The sequence below is a fragment of the Balaenoptera ricei genome, chromosome 12 (assembly GCF_028023285.1).
Source record: "Balaenoptera ricei isolate mBalRic1 chromosome 12, mBalRic1.hap2, whole genome shotgun sequence".
Taxonomy (NCBI): Eukaryota; Metazoa; Chordata; class Mammalia; order Artiodactyla; family Balaenopteridae; genus Balaenoptera; species Balaenoptera ricei.
In genome coordinates this window covers 649136-668624 of record NC_082650.1, presented here as the reverse complement: position 1 = coordinate 668624, position 19489 = coordinate 649136, and the positions used below count along the sequence as shown (strand labels likewise).

Here is a 19489-nt window from a genome sequence, read left to right as displayed (position 1 = left end):
AGGAACCTACAGGTCCTGGTTACAAAGCCAAAGCGGCGTAATTTTAACATCATTGCCCTCATCTCAAACCTGCTTGCTTAAAAAAGTTCTTTGCCTTGTTCCGTTCATAAAAATGTTTATTTACAAACGTACTAACTTCCAAACCATGTTTCTGTTCTGTCTGTAAGACGACTTCACTCCCCCAAAACCTCGGGGCCCCTGCCACAAATATGCCCGCAGTTCTGGTCTCATGAATTACACTCACCCTTCTTGGTCTAGCGGAGCTCAGTGGAATCTGGTTTGTTAAATCATTTCATTCCCCAGTCCAAGCCATGGTTCTAGTCTGTCCCCGTCTTGAAGGGAACAAGAGTTGCACTTAGCAACTAATAACAGGACCATAATGAGGCCGAAACCATGCCCCATAGGATTTAAAAGCCTGTCCTGAAACCATGCCCACAGGGTTAACAGAAATGGGTGACCAACAGAAACCCTTGAGCTCGTCCTACAGAACAGCAGGTGAGGGAAGAGCTGGTCAGGACCCTCACTGGTAACGCATCCCGACCAAGCTCGCCTTATCTTTGACTCCCTAGCCACCTCTATAGACAACGCCTCTGACGTACGGGTCCCATGGTTACGGGGGCTTCAGTCCCCACCCTTGAGGAGCGAATCTGAGATGTGCTCTCCCGTCTTGTCATGAATAAACCCATGGCATCTCAGTGTCTGGCAAACGGACCTGGTTTGGTAACAAGACCCACTCATAAATCCACATGAACTAAAATTCTACATTTTACCTGAAAAAACAGCAGGTGTCCCTGATCGTCACTGAAGACCAGGGACAAATGGCTGGCTAAGCCACAGGCCAGCAGCCGTCCATCTCCTGCTTAAACACGTGAGAGGCACTCCTTATAAATCATAACCAGAGGAGCCACACTTGCGGCACATAAAAGGTAGACTCTCCAGTTAACCTGATGCTCGTTTTCTCAGCTAGTGAGGAAACCTGAAACAGGTAACAACAGTGTTTCCCCATCACCGGGCACCGAGGGCCCACCGGGTGCCTCACGTCGTGGCCCGACTTCTTCTACAGCGAGAAGCCTGAGGGCTGGGAGCCGAGGGTCATGCCCAGGACCCGGGTCTGAGCCCAGGCCGCCCACTCAGCGCCTCTTTAAGAGGCATACTCGGCTAAGCCGTTCCATTTGAACAGTTCCCTAAAACAAGGGAGAAATGAGTTATAGATCCCCCAACATTCAAACTTGAGGGCCCACTTTTTAATTAAACACTCCGTAAGCAAGCATGTTGAGTATCACAAAAATATTCAGTTGACTGATAACACTACATATCTAATTTCCTAAAATTATTCAAAAAAATTATTTGGCTAGAATTATATGAAAAACAGAAGGAAGTCAGCACAGTTACAAATAACCGTAAGCTTTAGGGATCTGCTCTGCACAGATGGCCGGCTGGTCAAGCACTCACGGAGGTTAGGGTGAGGGGGTGCTGGTGCACAACAGACCCTGGGTTGGGAGCAAAGGCATGTTCTCACCTGTAAGCAAATCTAGGGACCAGAAATGATGTTTACTTCTGAAAAGAAGAGCTCAGAGTGAAGCTGCCTGGATGAAAACTGCCTCCCGACTTCTTCCAAAGTTCACCGAGAAAATTGCTGAGGTCCCAGAAAGGAATTAAAGGCATTCTGATGCACTTGACATCAGAGTGCTGCCACGAGGCCAAGAGTGCCCGGCCCTGAGTGCCCCACTCCACCTGGGGGAGGAAGGGCTCAACCCATTGAGGAACCAGAAGACCAGGCCTCCAGGGGACAGTTGGTGGCTATTTTGCAGCTTCTCTTTGCCTGTGAATAAGCCTCTATGTGCAGCCCTCCTCCAGGCTCCCTTGGAGCTTATGGAGGAGACGGCCACACATCCCCCTCCCCGCCTCGCCCAGAACTCACCCCGCAAGCTGGATGTCAACCGCCCACCAGGCACCGTCTTACGGGGTCAGAGAAACCAGAAAACGGCAGGTGCCAGGCGCTGTCCCAGGCCCAGGAGTTTACAGAGCAGATAACAAGCGAAACCATGCCAGCCAGTGGTTGGGCCGGAGAAAAGGAGTGAGGCAGGAAAGGGCTATGGGGGAGCCCGTGCGGGTGAGGGGAACGGAGGATGTAAACTTTTGTAAAGAGCAGCCGGGACGACGGCCTGGTCCCCCTGCCGAGCACGGCCCCGTGAGCCTCAGGGAAGCACACCAGGGAGCGCAGGGCCCTGAGCAGGGCAGGCCGGGGGCCGGGCTGGCCACAGCGGGCCAGGAGGGGAGCACAGGAGAGGGGAGGTCTTCGGGGACGGGTGGGGCCTCCCAAAGGCCCCGACTTGTGTTCCGAGGGGGAGGCCCCCTGGGGCTTCCCAGTAAGAAGGCTGTCTGGTCGCTGTGTTAAGAACAGATAAAGGGGCAAGATTTGGGGTGGGAGGAGAGTGGCGGCGTGTCTGCATTTCATACGGAAAAGCCAAATCTGCCTCTGCGAAACGTAGGGGTCCTGCAGAACCAGGGGACTTCAAGGCTCTGTTGCACCTGAATTCCTGTTCCCTATTTCCTCGCCTCTGGGGCCCACCCAGCCCAGCTCAAACAGAGCTGCGAGTTTCGAACGCACTGCATTTTAATGCTGGGGGGGGTCAGGGCAGGGCTGTGCTCCCAGGGCGGTGCAGCCAGACCTCGGTCGCCAGCCTTCCCCTCACCCCCCTAGACTGTCACTCTCACCATCATCAGTCCAGCACCACAGGCTGACTTGAGGCCGCGTACACAGTAAGCACTCAGTAAGTGCTTGCTGCTGCCACTTCTGCGATGGCAGCAGGCTGGGATCCACGGGTCCGCCTCTGTCCACACCCGCACCCGCACCCCGAGGCCCCTGGTCTGTCTCCGGGCCGGTCCACTCACCGCGGGGCAGCCGTGGAGCCCGATGACCGGACTTTACTGTGGAGAACCAGCGGGTGGTCCTTTACGACGATCCGAGCAGCTGCATAAAAACGCGTTTAAAGAAGGAGCAAATCTTTAACACCGCCATTTCATTAGGGACAAGAACACAGTTCCTTAAAAACAGCCAATTTCACACAAGTGGAATGAGTTTACAACCTATGGATTGGAGAGGTTTCACACCTGATGCCAAACCAACAATACCAGCAAAAAGGGTAAATCAAGGCCACTAAAAGCACAAAAAAAACAACAAAAACGTGTTTCTCCTTCCTTAAATGATACTGGATTGCAGCATGTTTACTACTGTGTATTTCAAATACTCAAGGACTAAAATGTCAGCCCTCCTCACAGTGCTGGCCAGAGGGGTGTCACCTGGAAGAGGCGGCCCACGTGGGGATGCAATAGGCCACAGGGAACGCGGTCTGCGGAGTTCTGTCCACGGGACCCTAGAAACCAGCAGCGTGGAGCGTGTCACTCTGTGGACCAGTGACAGGCATAAACAGGGAGGCGATTCTCTTAAACCAACTCAGATTTCTCTTTCGTGCTTTTGTTTATCACGACAGAATGACAAGAAAGACAAGCCACTAAGACATAATTGTATCAGTGCCTTTTAACGGCAAGGAAACTTCTTACCCTGTTTCTAACATACTGTAAGTTTCCCACAGCCCTGCTGATTGATCAGAACTGGTACCTCATGAACTCACCACAGATACTGACAAATCTCAAAGATGCTTTCAGACAAAATAAAATTCTGCCAGAATTATTTATTTCTACATACACTTAATACTTGGTATTCAATATGAATATTCTGTACAATATTATAAAATAGCTTTAGAAAATGGATAATTACATAACGTTGAGTAATTCTAAAAATAGTTCTCTTTTTCTTAAAAAACAAAGAAATTCAGTTCTGTTTCAAACCTGATACACAGAGACACATTCCCATCAAAAATCCAGTGAACCCACTGGGTGTGGAGGCACCTAGTAGGGAGCTGGGATCCCAGAGGCCCTTGGGAGGGACTGGAAATAAAGATGCACCCAGAGGGGACCAGGAAACCTCTCTCCAGCTCAGCATCCAGTGAGGGGGATAAACCTCTTCCGAGAAAAATAAGGCCAACAGGAAAATAATTTCAGGATAAGACAATAAAGTTAGAGACACATTAGTGTACTTGATTATGAGAAAGTCTTAAAACTATTAGAATAAAGTTCATAAATATATAACTGCATATTGTTTTAACAAATGCTTGAAGCATTAAAATATATGATGTTCTTCATCACATATAATTTTTTCACTATTTCTATTCAGATTTTGTAGGTAGAGGGATGCAAATTTTCAGATTATAGCATGACATAAATCAGTAATCTTCTTTAATTTTTCATATGAATAGTTTCTAAACAACACATAAAACTGTCATAAAAAGTCAATGCTTTAAAATTTCACCACTCCCTGGATAGAGAAATTATAACCTCTGTAATAAATCTTACTGTTTACACAATTGTTCTTAGTATGGTTGTGCTCTAAACTCTAAGCATCATTTAGTTGCGAAGCGCAGCACAGCAAGCACAGTCATCTGGAGTAAGGTGACACACGCCAGTAGGGACTTCCCTGGGGGTCCAGTGGTGAGGACTCGGCGCTTTCACTGCCGGGACCCGGGTTCAGTCCCTGGTTAGTGAACTAAGATCCCACAAGTCTCACCACACAGCCAACAAAAAAAAAAAACCCAGACAAAACTATAATTCAAGAAGATACATGCACCCCTATGTTCACAGCAACACTATCCACAATAGCCAAGACATGGAAGTAACCTATATGTCCATCGACAGACGAATGGATGAAGAAGGTGTGGTATATGTACACAATGGAATACTACTCAGCCATAAAAAAGAATGAAATGATGCCATCTGCAGCAACATGGATGCAACTAGAGATTATCATACTAAGTGAAATAAGTCAGACAGAGAAAGACAAATACCATATGATATCACTCATATTTGGAATCTAAAAAAATGACACAAATGAACTTATATACAAAACAGAAATAGACTCACAGACATAGAGAACAGACTTGTGGTCGCCAAGAGGGAGGGGGGAGAGGGATGGAGTTGGAGTTTGGGGTTGGTAGATAAAAACTATTACATTTAGAATGGATAAACAACAAGGTCCTACTGTATACCACAGGTAACTACATCCAATCTCCTGGGATAAACCATAATGGAAAAGAATATTAAAAAAAGAATGTATATATGCGCATAACTAAGTCACTCTGCTGTACAGCAGAGATAGGCACAACATTGTAAATCAACTAGACTTCAATAAAAAAATAAGTAAATAAATAAAATTTTAAAAAATTCTTAAATTCCATTTTAAGGGGTGATCTAAGTAAAACATATCTAAGAACAAAAGCTAAAGAAACAAATGAATTTGGTAAAAAAAAAAAAGAAAGCAAATCACGTGTCTCATTTCATAACAGCTTTCCATATACAGGTACGCTATCAGATTACACTTGGGAACAAGGTCATCAGCGTGGCTGACAAAACAAGCTAACCTTCTTAGGCATAAAAGACAGACAGCATCACATTTAACAGAGTTCACCCTGCTGGTAATTTTCTCCGAGTGAAAACATGTTTAGAATTTTGGAATATTGTCTGAACAACCTAGTATTATTCTAACTATTAGCAATTTTACTTAATATTTGTTAGTCACAAGTTTTCCCAAATAAGAAATCTATACATAACATAAAATTATTTTTGGTATTATATAAGAAAATGATTCAAAAAGACTTTTTACGTTGCCCAACAATATGAAGTTGCTTAATGTCAATGAACTGTACACTTAAATATGGTTAAAATGCTAAATTTTATGCTATTTGTATTTTACCACAATAAAAAATACACACAAGAAACAAGCAAAGAGCTGCTCACTACCATATATAAAGTAGATATACAACAACAATTTACTGTATAGCACAGGAAACTATATTCAACATCTTATAATAAACTATAATGGAAAAGAATTTTTAAAAAAAGAATATAAATGTATACATACATATATATAACCGAATTACTTTGCTGTACAACTGAAACTAACACAATACTGTAAAAAGCAACTATACTTCAGTTTTGGAGGTGGTGGTGCTGTGATGAATTAGAAGATTGGGATTGACATATATACACTAATATGTATAAAATAGATAACTAATAAGAACCTGCTGTATAAAAAAATAAAATGCAAAAAAAACTATACTTCAATTTTAAAAAATGAAAAAAAGAAACAAGAAATAAACGAACAGAAAATGTTTTTTAAAAGAATATGAAAAACAGACTTTTAAGCATATCAATAAAGTATAAGATCATATTACAGTAAAGACTTTCTAACCTAGTAAAGACTTTCTAGTAAAGACTTTCTAACGACCACATAGGAATTTAAAATTCTCTGTGGGAGCTGCTATTGAGAGTGGAGTGACTCCCATTTCCCTTGCAATACCTGCATTAGGTGTTCAGACTGACCCTCCCACAGAAGAAAAATAAAATTGTACATAAAAATTTTTTAATCTTCTTAAAAAGGAGCAATGATGATAAGGGAGCGTGAGCTGAAGTGCAGGAGTGGACGGGGCACTGAGCGGCCCCCCCAGGACACCCCCACAGGGCACCTCCACTCTCACACTCACCCCTGCAGGAGACCAGGCTCCAGCCCCGGGGGAGCTCGGCTCAACCCACCTCTCTCAGGCTTCCACGTCCTTGAACCCATCACACCCGCACTAGGGCCTCTGTCAAGTCCTGGGGGGAGAGCCCGTACGGCCGGCCGGCATGGCTCGTGACAACACGTCCACCCCTGCCCCGGACTGTAGGCTCCAAGGGTCGGCGGGGATCTGTCCGTCCCGCTGCTTCAACAGTATCCTGAGCTCTAGCACGGTGCCCAGCACGTGGAACAGCCCTCGACAACCTGCTGAGTAAATGGGTCTGTGCGCCATGTGATGTGATATTCCACACATGACGCGATGTGACATAATGTGACGTGATATTTGATGGGTGTGGCGTCGCGGGACACGGCATGACAACGCACCTCGAGACATGACGTGATGAGAGCCTTCGCTGAGACTATGGCTGAGAGGCAAAAACGGGGAAACGTGTGAGGTGCACAGTAAAGAAGACAACTTTGTAGGACCTACTGATCAGCCAGATGCAGGTGATAAGGAAGAAAAGGGGGGCAGGGACGACCGTCCTAGCTTTCCCGCGAGATGGACCACAGGCCGTCACCGAGCCAGGAGAGGGTCAGACAGGGAGGCTCAGGGGAGAAGGGGGCATGGGGACACCAGTGACGGGAACTGAGACGCGGCTGAGGGCGAACACACAGCTCCGGCTGCAGCTCAGGAAGGATGTCTGTCCTGAAGGCGAGGATCTGGGGCTGCTGGCATGGCCCACGCGGCAGCAAGACCTGCCCGAGGAGAAGCCTGGGAGGGGAGTGGGGAGGGCCCGTGTCCGGAGCTGCAGGGACCAGAAGTGGGCACCAGAGAGGCCGGGAGAGATGGGAGACAGAGAGAGAGAGACTCGGGGGAGGGAGGGAGTGATCTGGCGCTTCACTCGTCTTTAACCAGATCGATGTGAGACTTAACAAGACTGATTACTGATGGCGACTTTGGTTTGGTTACTGAAGGGAATAAAAGAAAACATTGTCAATGATTCTTACAATGGAAGTAAGTGGAATATAATGAAATCTACCATCTTAAAATAGAAGTTAACTGTAAAATTATTTCTTGCGTAAAAAGCAACATGTAGATTTGTTTGGATGCTGCTCAGAATGAAACAATGAGAAAACATTTTCGAGACGGGAATAAGTTAGCATATGGCCTGGCTAATACAAGACGCCAGAGACTCCCTGTCGGTGTTGATATGCTGGCACCGTAGCTGGGTAAGGAAACGTCAGTGTGCTTTACAAATGTACATGCAGGGACTTCCCCGGTGGCACAGTGCTTAAGAATCCGCCTGCCAATGCAGGGGACACGGGTTCGAGCCCTGGTCCGGGAAGATCCCACATGCCGCGGAGCAACTAAGCCCGTGCGCCACAACTACTGAGCCTGTGTTCTAGAGTCCGTGAGCCACAACTACTGAGCCCGCGTGCCGCAACTAATGAAGCCCATGCATCTAGAGCCCGTGCTCCACAACAAGGGAAGCCACCGCCATGAGGAGCCCGTGCACCGCAACAAAGAGTAGCCCCTGCTCGCCACAACCAGAGAAAGCCCACGCGCAGCAACGAAGACCCAACACAGCCAAAAATAAATAAATAATTAAATAATTTTAAAAATTAAAAAAAAAAAAAGAAATGCACATGCAGGATGCAGAAGTAAAGTAGCATCATGTCTGAGATTTGCTTTAAAATGTGAAACTCTTCAGCAAAGGGAAACAAGAACAAACTTTTCTCACGAGAAGTCTACTCTGTGCCGGCCACCAAAGAACCACCACCAGTATTTTTCATGTTTTTGAATTCCTATGAATTATACCCAACTCAGGAGAAGAAATGTCGGCACATTCCCCACCACAAACACCGTGTGAAAACACGCGAGAGGCACAGAAAGGAAGGAGTGAAGGAAGAAGAAAACACTGAATTTGCACTTCGATGAACATGAATTCACAAAACAGCAGAGCGAAGCTAAACAAAGGTAACTCAGACAAGGAACCCCTCTGCATTTTGTATTTCAGACTACATTATACTAACCAGATTGTTTCTGAGTAGGCGGCTTAGTACTTTTTTCCTTAACAAGTCAGAAATACAGCGGAGGAGTCGATAAGACACAGGAGCTAAAATAAAAACACAAAACTGGTCTATGAGAGCAAACTTATATGACGGAGCTATTTCAAGGAGACATGCATCTTAAAGGCAGTTTCGGACAATTAATTCATGCAGATACGGATGTGCAGCATTTGGAAGTGAGAAAAACCATCAAGCTTATTCTTATCCTGCTAAAAAATGAATTTATATTTTTAATAAAAGTGCTGTTGTAAAGTCTACCTTCTATCCTGAAATAATGTTTCACATGAAAATAAACCACAAGCCATTTAGTTTTAAACAAGATAGGAGCCATGGTGTGAGCAATAATTTCTTTATTGCTGGTATAGCTGGGAGTTTACTAAACTTTACTTCTATTTCTTAAGATAAAAAGGAATCTAAATTCTCCCGAGTGATAAACCCACACATACACATCCTTCCTGAAAGACTGTACCTGGGCAGCACTGACGGATCCCTTCCCAGGCCGGGGCGCTGCTGAGACCTCACCGGGGCGGCGGGGTCGACCTCCACCAGGGCGATCTTATTTTCGAACGTGTGTGTGAGCAAGCAGGAGGCCCGCACGGACCGGTTGTGCGAGAATTAATTATGAACTCGAGCTGTGGACACAGCTTCAGTCGTGCTGATGGTTACACTGCTTGCAGCCCCGTGTGATCCCCTGCACCCTCACACCCACAGTCTCAGTGCGCAGCCACTACAGCGCCACTGGAAGGAAAGAAGGATAAACCACGGTACAGGCAGGTGCGCTGTGCATCTACGCGCGGTGAATGGTCTACGACTGACCTCACGGCCACTGGTGTTGCTCATCACGGCACACGATCCAGCAACTTGAATGCTGAGGCTCCCGAAATCGTAATTTCCAGCAAAGAGGAACAAACAAGCAATATGTCAGGGGTGCTCCCTGCCGTCTCCCTGAGTGCCTGCTGCACACAGGCTGGGCCGGGGGCTGGGACCTTAGGACACCAGGACGTTAGGAGGGAGCAGACAGGCCCTGCCACTGGGGCACGCAGCTCAAGGCCCGGCCCGTGGAGAGCTGACCCGGCCCAAGCCCGCAGACTAAACACGTAACATGGCTGTGGAAGTGCTGGGAAGGGCAGCGTCCCTGTGAGAACACAGAGCCGGGTCTAGGGGACATCCAGTTGGATCTTAAAGGACAGACCAGCGGAATAGGGGGGCAGGCGTGGGCACTGAGGCCAGTGGAGGCTTGGAGAGTTCAGGGACCGTCACGTGAGCGGACAGATGACAAGGGAGGGGTGACGTCCCACGAGGAGGTGAGCTGTGGCCTGGGCCCCACCCCAGGGCGGCCGGGATCCCGCAGAGCGCAGGGCGCAGGCAGCCGGCTCAGAAGTGGCCTCGGCTGTAGGGCCCACGGGGGGCCGGGCAGGAGTCGGTCATCCCCGCAGCTCAGCGGACACCAGGAGGGGCGAGGAGACGTCGCTCGGCCTGACAGGCGTGAGGGTGACCAGGCGCCACACCAAGGCTGCGGTGCGAACACGGGCAGAGCCGACTTCAGGGCCCCTGACGCGGCCTGGCCGAGCCCCAGGAGCGCGGCCGCGGCGGGGGCTGAGATGCACACGGGACACAGGACGAGGAGGGAGGGCGCTGGGCTGCCAGCGGGACTGGGGACGCCAGGAGAGGCCCGGGCGGCGCGGCGGTGACCCGCCAGCCTGGTGAGAGCAGCTGGCGCTGGGGGTCGGCGCATCTCGTCCTCACCTCTGACCTCCGCACGCGGCAGACAAAGCAAACTTCTAAAGTTACACGAAATTCACACCGAAGATTCTCTGAACACAGATCTCACCCTTGCCACGTACAATGGCCTCCAGTTCAGAGTGTGTCAAGTTAGATATGAACAAACCCGCTGAGATTCCAGTCAACAAGCAGCTGGCATTCTCAGAAGAAAGACTAATTTTAAAGGAAAAGAGAAGAAAGTGTCCTGATCTTCTTCCTCAGCTCCAGGGCACCGAGAATTGCGCTGGATCCACGTGAGAGGAACAGGTGACGCACAACCTGGGGGACCTGAGGGTCCCTCTGCCTGTGTCCCAGGAGGCCAGTCCGATCACTTATAACCTCTCAGCACATCCCAGGGGCCGGGTTTCCTAGACACCCACTGTCCAGGGAAGACAGGGAGCTCAAAGGGCCACAAGCTGGGCCCAACTCAACTCTGGATGGAGGTTCTTCTCCCCTCTGATGTCACAGGAGGTCAGCACATCGGCCCCCGCAAGACCCCGCACAGGTGGGCTTCCCAGCGGGCGGGCTCCCCGCCTGTGTGACAGCTGCACGGAAGACCCTGCCGGGCGGTGCTGACAGGCCGGAAACCGAGCGACAGCAGCGTGCACACCACAGGCCGGAAACCGAGCGACAGCAGCGTGCACACCACAGGCCGGAAACCGAGCGACAGCAGCGTGCACACCACAGGCGGGAAACCGAGCGACAGCAGCGTGCACACCACAGGCCGGAAACCGAGCGACAGCAGCGTGCACACCACAGGCTGGAAACCGAGCGACAGCAGCGTGCACACCAAGGCAAAAATGATCCCAAACCCTCTTGCGTTTATTTAAGAACGAGTCATTCCCTTTGTGCATTTTTTAAACGTGTTTAAAATTTTCCTTTACCTTGAAGCATTTTCTGTCTGCATTCATCCAGGTTCCACATTATGACATAATCTTGTGATGCAGAACAGATGAGAAGCGGACTCACTTTATTTCCAAATGCCACAGCGGTGATTGGCTGATGGTGTCCTCTTAGGATTAGCAGCTGAAGAAATTAACAAAAAACAGAAAAAGCATAGATTATAGAAAACATTTAAAAAATAGAAGAACATAATATAACCTCAATCCTAAGAAATTAAATGCATTGAGTTTTTCAAACATATTTATTTCATACATTCATTTCAACTTCATCTATTAAAATTGCTGTTCATGCACTGTTAAATTACTCTCTCATGTAAACCATTTCACTGTTATTCAGGATCACAAATGGCACACAAATGATTACGTCCTCCCTCTGTTTCTTCTCTATTTATTAATTAAACAATGCATATTGCATCCCCACTCCATGCCAGAAGAGTAACAGCTAAATATTGAAGGATAAGGAAAATAACAAGGATTTGACAAGAGGAGGAGAGCATTTGGGTCGCTGGGGAAGCAAAGCATGTTCAAGAAACTGCTGGTCCGAGTAAACTAAGAAGACGAAGCGAGAGGAAGTTTGGGTCAGGGTGCAAATGCCCTGACAACTACATACGCAGCCTGGATGCAGCTCTGGGGAGTTAGAGGCCAGCAGTGTACAAGCAGAGGGACGCAATGACCAGATTTGCTTTTCAGGAACATAAATATCTGCAAGTATAGAAGAGAGACCAGAGTGCGGGATACAGTGGAAACCAAAATATTCCAAAGGAGACACAGCATAGGCTTGAGCTAAGGAGGCAGAGGTGGAAATGGGAGGGGATGACCGATGGACCAAAGGGATGGAAGAAAGGACAACAGCCAAGACAGTCAGCTTCACAGGCTGAAATCTTGGGTGAATAATGGCGTAAGAAAGAGAGGAAACACAAGGGAGGCTGGGGTGGATTCTGCATGGACGTGGGGCGCTTGGCCCAAGGCAAGCTGAGGTGCTCTCAAGCCAACCTCAGTGGACAGCAGGCAGTCTGCTGCGAAGGCTCTGCTCCAATCGCGAGGCCTGGGGGAGCCCCACCTCCGGCCACAGCCGGCTCATCTGCACCACCCTCCCGACGAGAAGGACAAGAAAGGCCAGGCAAATTTTGCAAAAAAAATATTTTTAAGACATCAGAGAGTAACGAAGGCAATGCAGAATTAAGATCAGAGAAGAAGAAAAGTGAGGGGAAGGATCCGAGCTACAAAAGGCAGCTCCTGACAACTCCAGTGGAGCATGTGAGAAGTGAGATATTTACTGGGCTGGAGGCACAAAACGGTGTAAATAGATGCATTGTGTCAGGGCATAAACCGAAGGATCTTACTGGGAGAAGAGCAAAGAATTCCGTCCCGTTACTAAGTACTTCTGAGAACAGACTCAATAGCCTTAAGGTGGAGACTCTATATGCTGTTTTCTTTAAAACACTACAGGTGGGGACTTCCCTGGCGGTCCCGTGGTTAAGACTTCGCCTTCCAGTGAGGGGGTGCGGGGTCGATCCCCGGTCATGGAGCTAAGATCCCACAGGCCTCATGGCCAAAAACCCAAAACATAAAACAACAGAAGCAATACTGTAACAAATTCGATAAGGACTTTAAAAAAAAAATACAGGATACTCAGTTAAAACTGAATTTCAGATAACAACAAATAATTTTAAAAAACAAAACAAAACATTACGAGTGGATTTTAATAAATTTCTGCTTTAAAAAAAGAATACAGCCTACTCAGGTCGGAGGGAGGGGTATGTTGCCAAACTTTCTAGGCTTAGAGCAGGAACCCAAAGGACCAGACCAAGGAGGGAAGATGAACTGGAAACACAAGAGCCCTCACAGGCACTGGGCCCACTTTTTTTTTTTTTTTTTAAAGTTGAACATAATTTCTTTTTTTTTTAAATTAATTTATTTATTTATTTATTTTTGGCTGTGTTGGGTCTTCGTTGCTGTGCGTGGGCTTTCTCTAGTTGCGGTGAGCGGGGGCTACTCTTTATTGCAGTGCGCGGGCTTCTCACTGCGGTGGCTTCTCTTGTTGCAGAGCACGGGCTCTAGGCACGCAGGCTTCAGTAGTTGTGGCACGTGGGCTCAGTAGTTGTGGCTTGCGGGCTCTAGAGCTCAGGCTCAGTAGTTGTGGTGCACAGGCTTAGTTGCTCTGTGGCATGTGGGATCTTCCCGGGCCAGGGCTCGAACCCGTGTCCCTTGTATTGGCAGGCAGATTCTTAACCATTGCGCCACCAGGGAAGCCCTGGACCCACCTTTGAGTCCCCTCAATCCCTGACTGGATCAGGGTATCTGGGGTTGCTAGTGCCCACGGCTGGCCAACTACCAGAAGCAAACATAAATTCTTTCTGCAAGAAGCTAACATACAGGGCTTCCCTGGTGGCACAGTGGTTGAGAGTCTGCCTGCCAATGCAGGGGACACGGGTTCGAGCCCTGGTCTGGGAGGATCCCACATGCCGCGGAGCGACTGGGCCCGTGAGCCACAACTACTGAGCCTGCGCGTCTGGAACCTGTGCTCCGCAACAAGAGAGGCCGCGATAGTGAGAGGCCCGCGCACCGCGATGAAGAGTGGCCCCCACTTGCCGCAACTAGAGGAAGCCCTCGCGCAGAAACGAAGACCCAACGCAGCCATAAATAAATAAAGTTTTAAAAAAAAAAAAAAAAAAAGAAGCTAAGATACAGAGCCTCAAACTAGCTGTATTTTTTTTCATATATTATGTCCAGCAATCAATCAAAAACAATCAGGTACTCAAGGAGACAAGACCATTTGGTTAAAAAACAAGAGAAATAAGAAATGATGGAAAACACCCACAAGTCATTTAGACCTTGAAACCAAACCAGAACTGATCCAGGTGTCAAAACTACTAGATAAGGACATTTAAACAGTCATTATAACTTCATTTCATATGTTCAAAAGGTTAAACAGAGGCTTAGAATATATTTTAAAAAGACCCAATTCTAACTTCAAGAGATGAAAACTAGGGCTTCTCTGGTGGCGCAGTGGTTGAGAATCTGCCTGCCAATGCAGGGGACACGGGTTCGAGCCGTGGTCTGGGAGGATCCCACATGCTGCGGAGCAACTGGGCCCGTGAGCCACAACTACTGAGCCTGCACGTCTGGAGCCTGTGCTTCACAACAAGAGAGGCCGCGATGGTGAGGGGCCCGCACACCGCGATGAAGAGTGGCCCCCGCTTGCCGCAGCTGGAGAAAGCCCTTGCACAGAAACGAAGACCCAACACAGCCATAAATTAAAAAAAAAAAAAAAAGAGATGAAAACTAAAATGAAAGATGAAAAACACACTGAGTGGGATTAAAAGCAGGACGAGAAGCAGGTGATCTAAATGGGCCTCTACCTGTTAAAGAAAATGAATCAATAATTGATAACCTTCCGAAACAGAAAGCACCAGGCCAAGATGGGCTCACTGGTAAATTCTACTAAACATTTAAGAAAGAAATCAGACCAATTCTCCAAAACGTCTTTCAGAAAACAGAAGAAAAATAAGAGGAAACACTTCAGAAGAAACAGAGGGAATACCTCCTTACTCATTCTGTGAAGCCAGTATTACCTGAATACCAAAAGTGGACAAAGACATGACAAGAAAAGAAAATTACAGACCAGTATCTCTCATGAACAGAGATGCAAAAATCCTCAACAAAATATTTAAAATATTAGCAAATCAAACTAAACAATGTACAAAATGAATTAGAAACCACGACCAAATGGGATTTATTCCATGTATGCAAGGCTGGTTCAACATTCAAAAAGCAACTAATCCACCATACCAACAGGCTAAAGAAGAAAAATCACACAAAAACATCAATAAAGGTAGAAAAAGCATTTTAAAAATCCAACAACAATTCATGATTAAAAAAAAAAACTCTCAGTATACTAGTATCTCAGCATAATAAAGAATAGCTACAAAATATCAAAAGTTATCATATTTAAAGGTGAGAAACTTGAAGTTTTCCCACTAAGATCAGAAACAAGGCAAGGATGTCCCGCTCACCACTCCTTTCACCATCATACTGGACGTCTTAGCTGATGCACTAATACAAGAAAAGAAAAGGAATAGCATCTGAGAAGGAAGAAGTAAAACTGTCTTTGTTCACAGATGTTTCCATGATTGTCTATGTAGAAAATCCAAAAGAATGAACAAAAGACTCCTGAAACTAAGCAATTTATAGCAAGTTTGCAGGACACAAAGTTAATATATACAATTCTGTTGCTCTCCTATATACTAGCATTAAACAAGTGGACTTTGAAATTAAAAATACAATAACATTTACATTAGCAAAAATGTAATGTAATATGAAATAGGTACAAATCTAACAAAATATGCATAAGATCACCATGAGGAAAATTATAAAGCTCTGTTGAAAGAAATCAAAGAAGAACTAAATGAATGGAGAGATACTCCATGTTTGTGGATATGAAGACTCAACATTGTCAAGATGTCAGTTCTTCCCAACTTAATCTATAGATTCAATACAATCCGAATGAAATCAACAAACTTACTCTGAAGTTTACACGGAGAGGCAAAAGACCGAGAACAGCGACATAATACTGTAAAATATCACAGTTGGAGGACTGACCTACCTGAGCTCAAAGCTACTCCAAAGCTCCGCCAATCGAGACTGAGTGATGTTGGCAAAAGAAAAGACAAACAGATCACTGGGAGAGAGCAGAGAGCCAGAAAGAGTCAACCGACCTTTAACACAGGAACAAAGGCAATACAGTGGAGAACACTATACACTTCTAGAAGGTAACATAGGAGAAAATCTAGACAACTTGCGTTTGGCAATGAATTTTTAGATAAGACACCAAAGCCATGAGTCATGAAAGTAAGAATTAATAAGCTGGACTTCGTTAGCATTTAACATTTCTGCTCTGTGAAAGACACTATCAAGAGAATAAAATGACAAACCACAGACTGGGAGAAAATATTTGCAAAAGACATATATAATAAAGGACTGTTATGCAAAATATACAAAGACCTCTTAAGACACAACAAGAACATAAACAACCCAATTTAAAAATGGGCCAAAGACCTTAACAGACACCCCACTAAAGAAGATATACAGATAGCAAGTAAACATATGAAAAGTATATGTCATCAGGGAAAGTCAAATTAAAACAGCAGTAAGATACTACTATACACTTGTTAGAATGGCTAAAATCCAGAACACTCACAACACCAAATGCTGGCGAGGATGTGGAGCAACAGGGACTCTCATCCTTTGCTGGAGGGAATGCAGAGTGGTGTGGCCACCTTATTAGAGTTTCTTACAAAATGAAGCATACTCTCATCATACAACTCAGCAATCCTGCTCCTTGGTATTTACCAAAGGAGTTGAAAATTTATGTCCATACAAAAATTTGCACAAAAATTTATGTTTATAGCAGCTTTATTCATAATTGCCAAAACTTGAAAGCAACTAAGATGTCCTTTAGTAGGTGAATGAATAAATAAACTCTGGTCCATCCAGACAATAGAATATGATTCAGCGCTAAAAAGAAATGAGCTATCAAGTCATGGAAAGACACGGAGCAACCTTAAATACATATTACTAGAGAAAGAAGCCAATCTGTATGATTCCAACATACAACATTCTGGAACTCTGGAGACAGTAAAAGATCAGTGGTTGCCAGAAGATAGGGGGTAGGGAGGTATGAATAAGCAGAGCACAGAGGAATTTCAGGCAGAGAAAACACTCTGTATGGTACTAGAGTGGTGGGTACATATCATTATACACTTGTCCAAACCCACACAGTGTACAACACAGAGGGTGAACTCTAAGGCAAACTATGGACTTTGGGTGAAAGCAATGTCAATGTAGGTTCATCGACTGTAACAGATGTACCATCTGGAGGATGCCGAGCACGGGGGAAAATACGCACGTGTGGGTGCATATCACAGGTATATAGGGACTCTCTGTACTTTCCCCTCAATTTTGCTGTAAACCTAAAACTGCTCTTAAAAAATAATGGCCTCAAAATACAAAAAGCAAGTAAAAAGTAGAATCCAAAAAGAAATGTGTAGCCAAAATTCCAGAGTAAGAAATATTACCAGCGATAAAGGATGTCACTTCATAATGTTAATGGAGTCACTTCACCAAGAAGACATAAAGATACTGAACATTTACATGCTTAATAACAGAGCTTCAAAATACATGGAGCAAAACTGATAGAAGAGAAATAGACAAATTCACATTTAGAGTCATAGATTTCAATATGCCCCTCTCAATAACTGATAGAGCAGGTGGTCACAAATAGAAGACATGAAGAACGCTATCAACCAACTCGATCTAACTGATATTACTGAAACAAAAGACACACAAATAATCATAGCAACTTTCTTTATAATAGTTAAAAGTGAAAATAACTTAAACGTCCACCAGCAGGAGAATGGATAAACAAATTACAGTATATATCCATACAATGGAATACTACTCAATAATAAAAAAAGAACAAACTGTTGATACATGCAACAATGTAGATAAATCTCAACATAATTATTCTAAGTGAAAGAAGCCAGACAAAATGAGTAAACGCTGCGTGACTCCACTTACATAAAACTCTAGAAAATGCACACTAATATAAAGTTTATATTTAGAATACATAAAGAACCCCTTCAAATCAATAGGAAAAAGACAGATAATTCAGTAGAAAAATGGCAAGAGACTGAACACATATATCACAAAAGAGAATGTCCAAATGGCCAATAAACGTGCACAAAGGAGTTAAACCTCATTAATCATCAGGGAATTGCAAATCGTAATTAAGTACCACCACACCCACCAGAAGGGACAACATTAAAAGGACCAAGTGCAGGTGAGGATGTGGACCGGCTGGAAGTCTTGCCCACCACGTGAAGAAGAACAGGTTGGCACAACCACTTTGGAAATCTGAGCTTTAACTTTTAGACTAAATATATGCATTCCTTAAGATGCAGCAATTGTATATACATGTGCGGCAAAAGACATATGAAAGAATGTAGCAATCAAAATATGGAAACCAACCAAATCTCCAATAATAGTAGAATGGATAAAGTGTGGTCTAGCCATACAATGCAATACTGCACAACAATGAAAACAAGCAATGTGGATAAATCTCATAAGCATAATGGCAAACCAAAGAGACCAGCAAAAAAGAATGTGTAATGTGTGACACCATTTATACAAAGTTCAAACACGAGCAAAGGTATGTGCTAGAAGTGGGGCCAGAGCCACCTTTGGGGAGGAGAGAAGGGAGCACCAGCTGAGGCAGAACCTGGGCGGTGGCCACCCGGCTGCATCCACTTTGTTATTATCACTACAATGTGCACTTAACACCTGGGACACATTTTTCTAAGTATTTTATGCTCGATAAAAAAACAAGAGAGATCAAGCCAGAGATCAGAATGTAGGGTCAACTCATCAATGCAAGTTGTGTTGAAGAAACACATAAAAACCTCTCTTGGGCTTCCTTGGTGGCGCAGTGGTTGAGAATCTGCCTGCCAATGCAGGGGACACGGGTTCGAGCCCTGGTCTGGGAAGATCCCACATGCCACGGAGCAACTAGGCCCGTGAGCCACAACTACTGAGCCTGCGCGTCTGGAGCCTGTGCTCCGCAACAAGAGAGGCCGCGATAGTGAGAGGCCCGTGCACCGCGACGAAGAGTGGCCCCCGCTTGCCGCAACTAGAGAAAGCCCTCGCACAGAAACGAAGACCCAACACAGCCAAAAATAAATAAATAAATAAATAAAGGAGTTCCTTAAAAAACAAAAACAAAAAAAACCTCTCTTAACTCAGTGGGAAAGAAATCAAAATACAGATTTCCCTTCAGCAATGATGAACAGCTTCCACTGTTAGTAAAGTGTTTGCCAGCATAACTGAAAGTTAAAGAAAAATTCAAAGCAAATACAGTTTTGGTTTGTATGTACTGTAATCACTATTCTCAAACTCCTGAAGCCCAAAATGAAGATAAAAACTATCCCAATACCAAAAATGTTGATAGACTTTGCTTTTTTATTTTTTACAATAAAACCTGTTTTTAAGAGTATTAAGATAATTATATTAGTCATGAAATAATCTTTAGAAAGAAAACTGATGTCTTTAAAATTCTATCAGTTTGAGGTTAAAGATTCTGCAATAAACA

At 45.3% G+C, this 19489-nt stretch overlaps 1 protein-coding gene across 16 annotated transcripts in view; it reads right to left on the bottom strand.

The window, feature by feature from the left end:
* The window catches only part of WDR27 (WD repeat domain 27), a 158757-nt gene that overhangs the window by 121855 nt on the left and 17413 nt on the right, over nucleotides 1-19489 (bottom strand). For 15 of the 16 annotated variants that reach the window (XR_009506100.1, XM_059940807.1, XM_059940805.1 and 12 more), the window contains 2 exons: nucleotides 11326-11467; nucleotides 8645-8727 (listed from right to left, as the gene is read on the bottom strand). Coding sequence is in view for 15 of the 16 variants with exons in the window: in XM_059940807.1 (XP_059796790.1) it covers nucleotides 8645-8727; nucleotides 11326-11467 (225 nt within the window). In the remaining variant the exon portion in view is untranslated. The remainder of the gene's footprint in view (nucleotides 1-8644; nucleotides 8728-11325; nucleotides 11468-19489) is intronic. The other variant, XM_059940817.1, reaches the window with a different exon arrangement.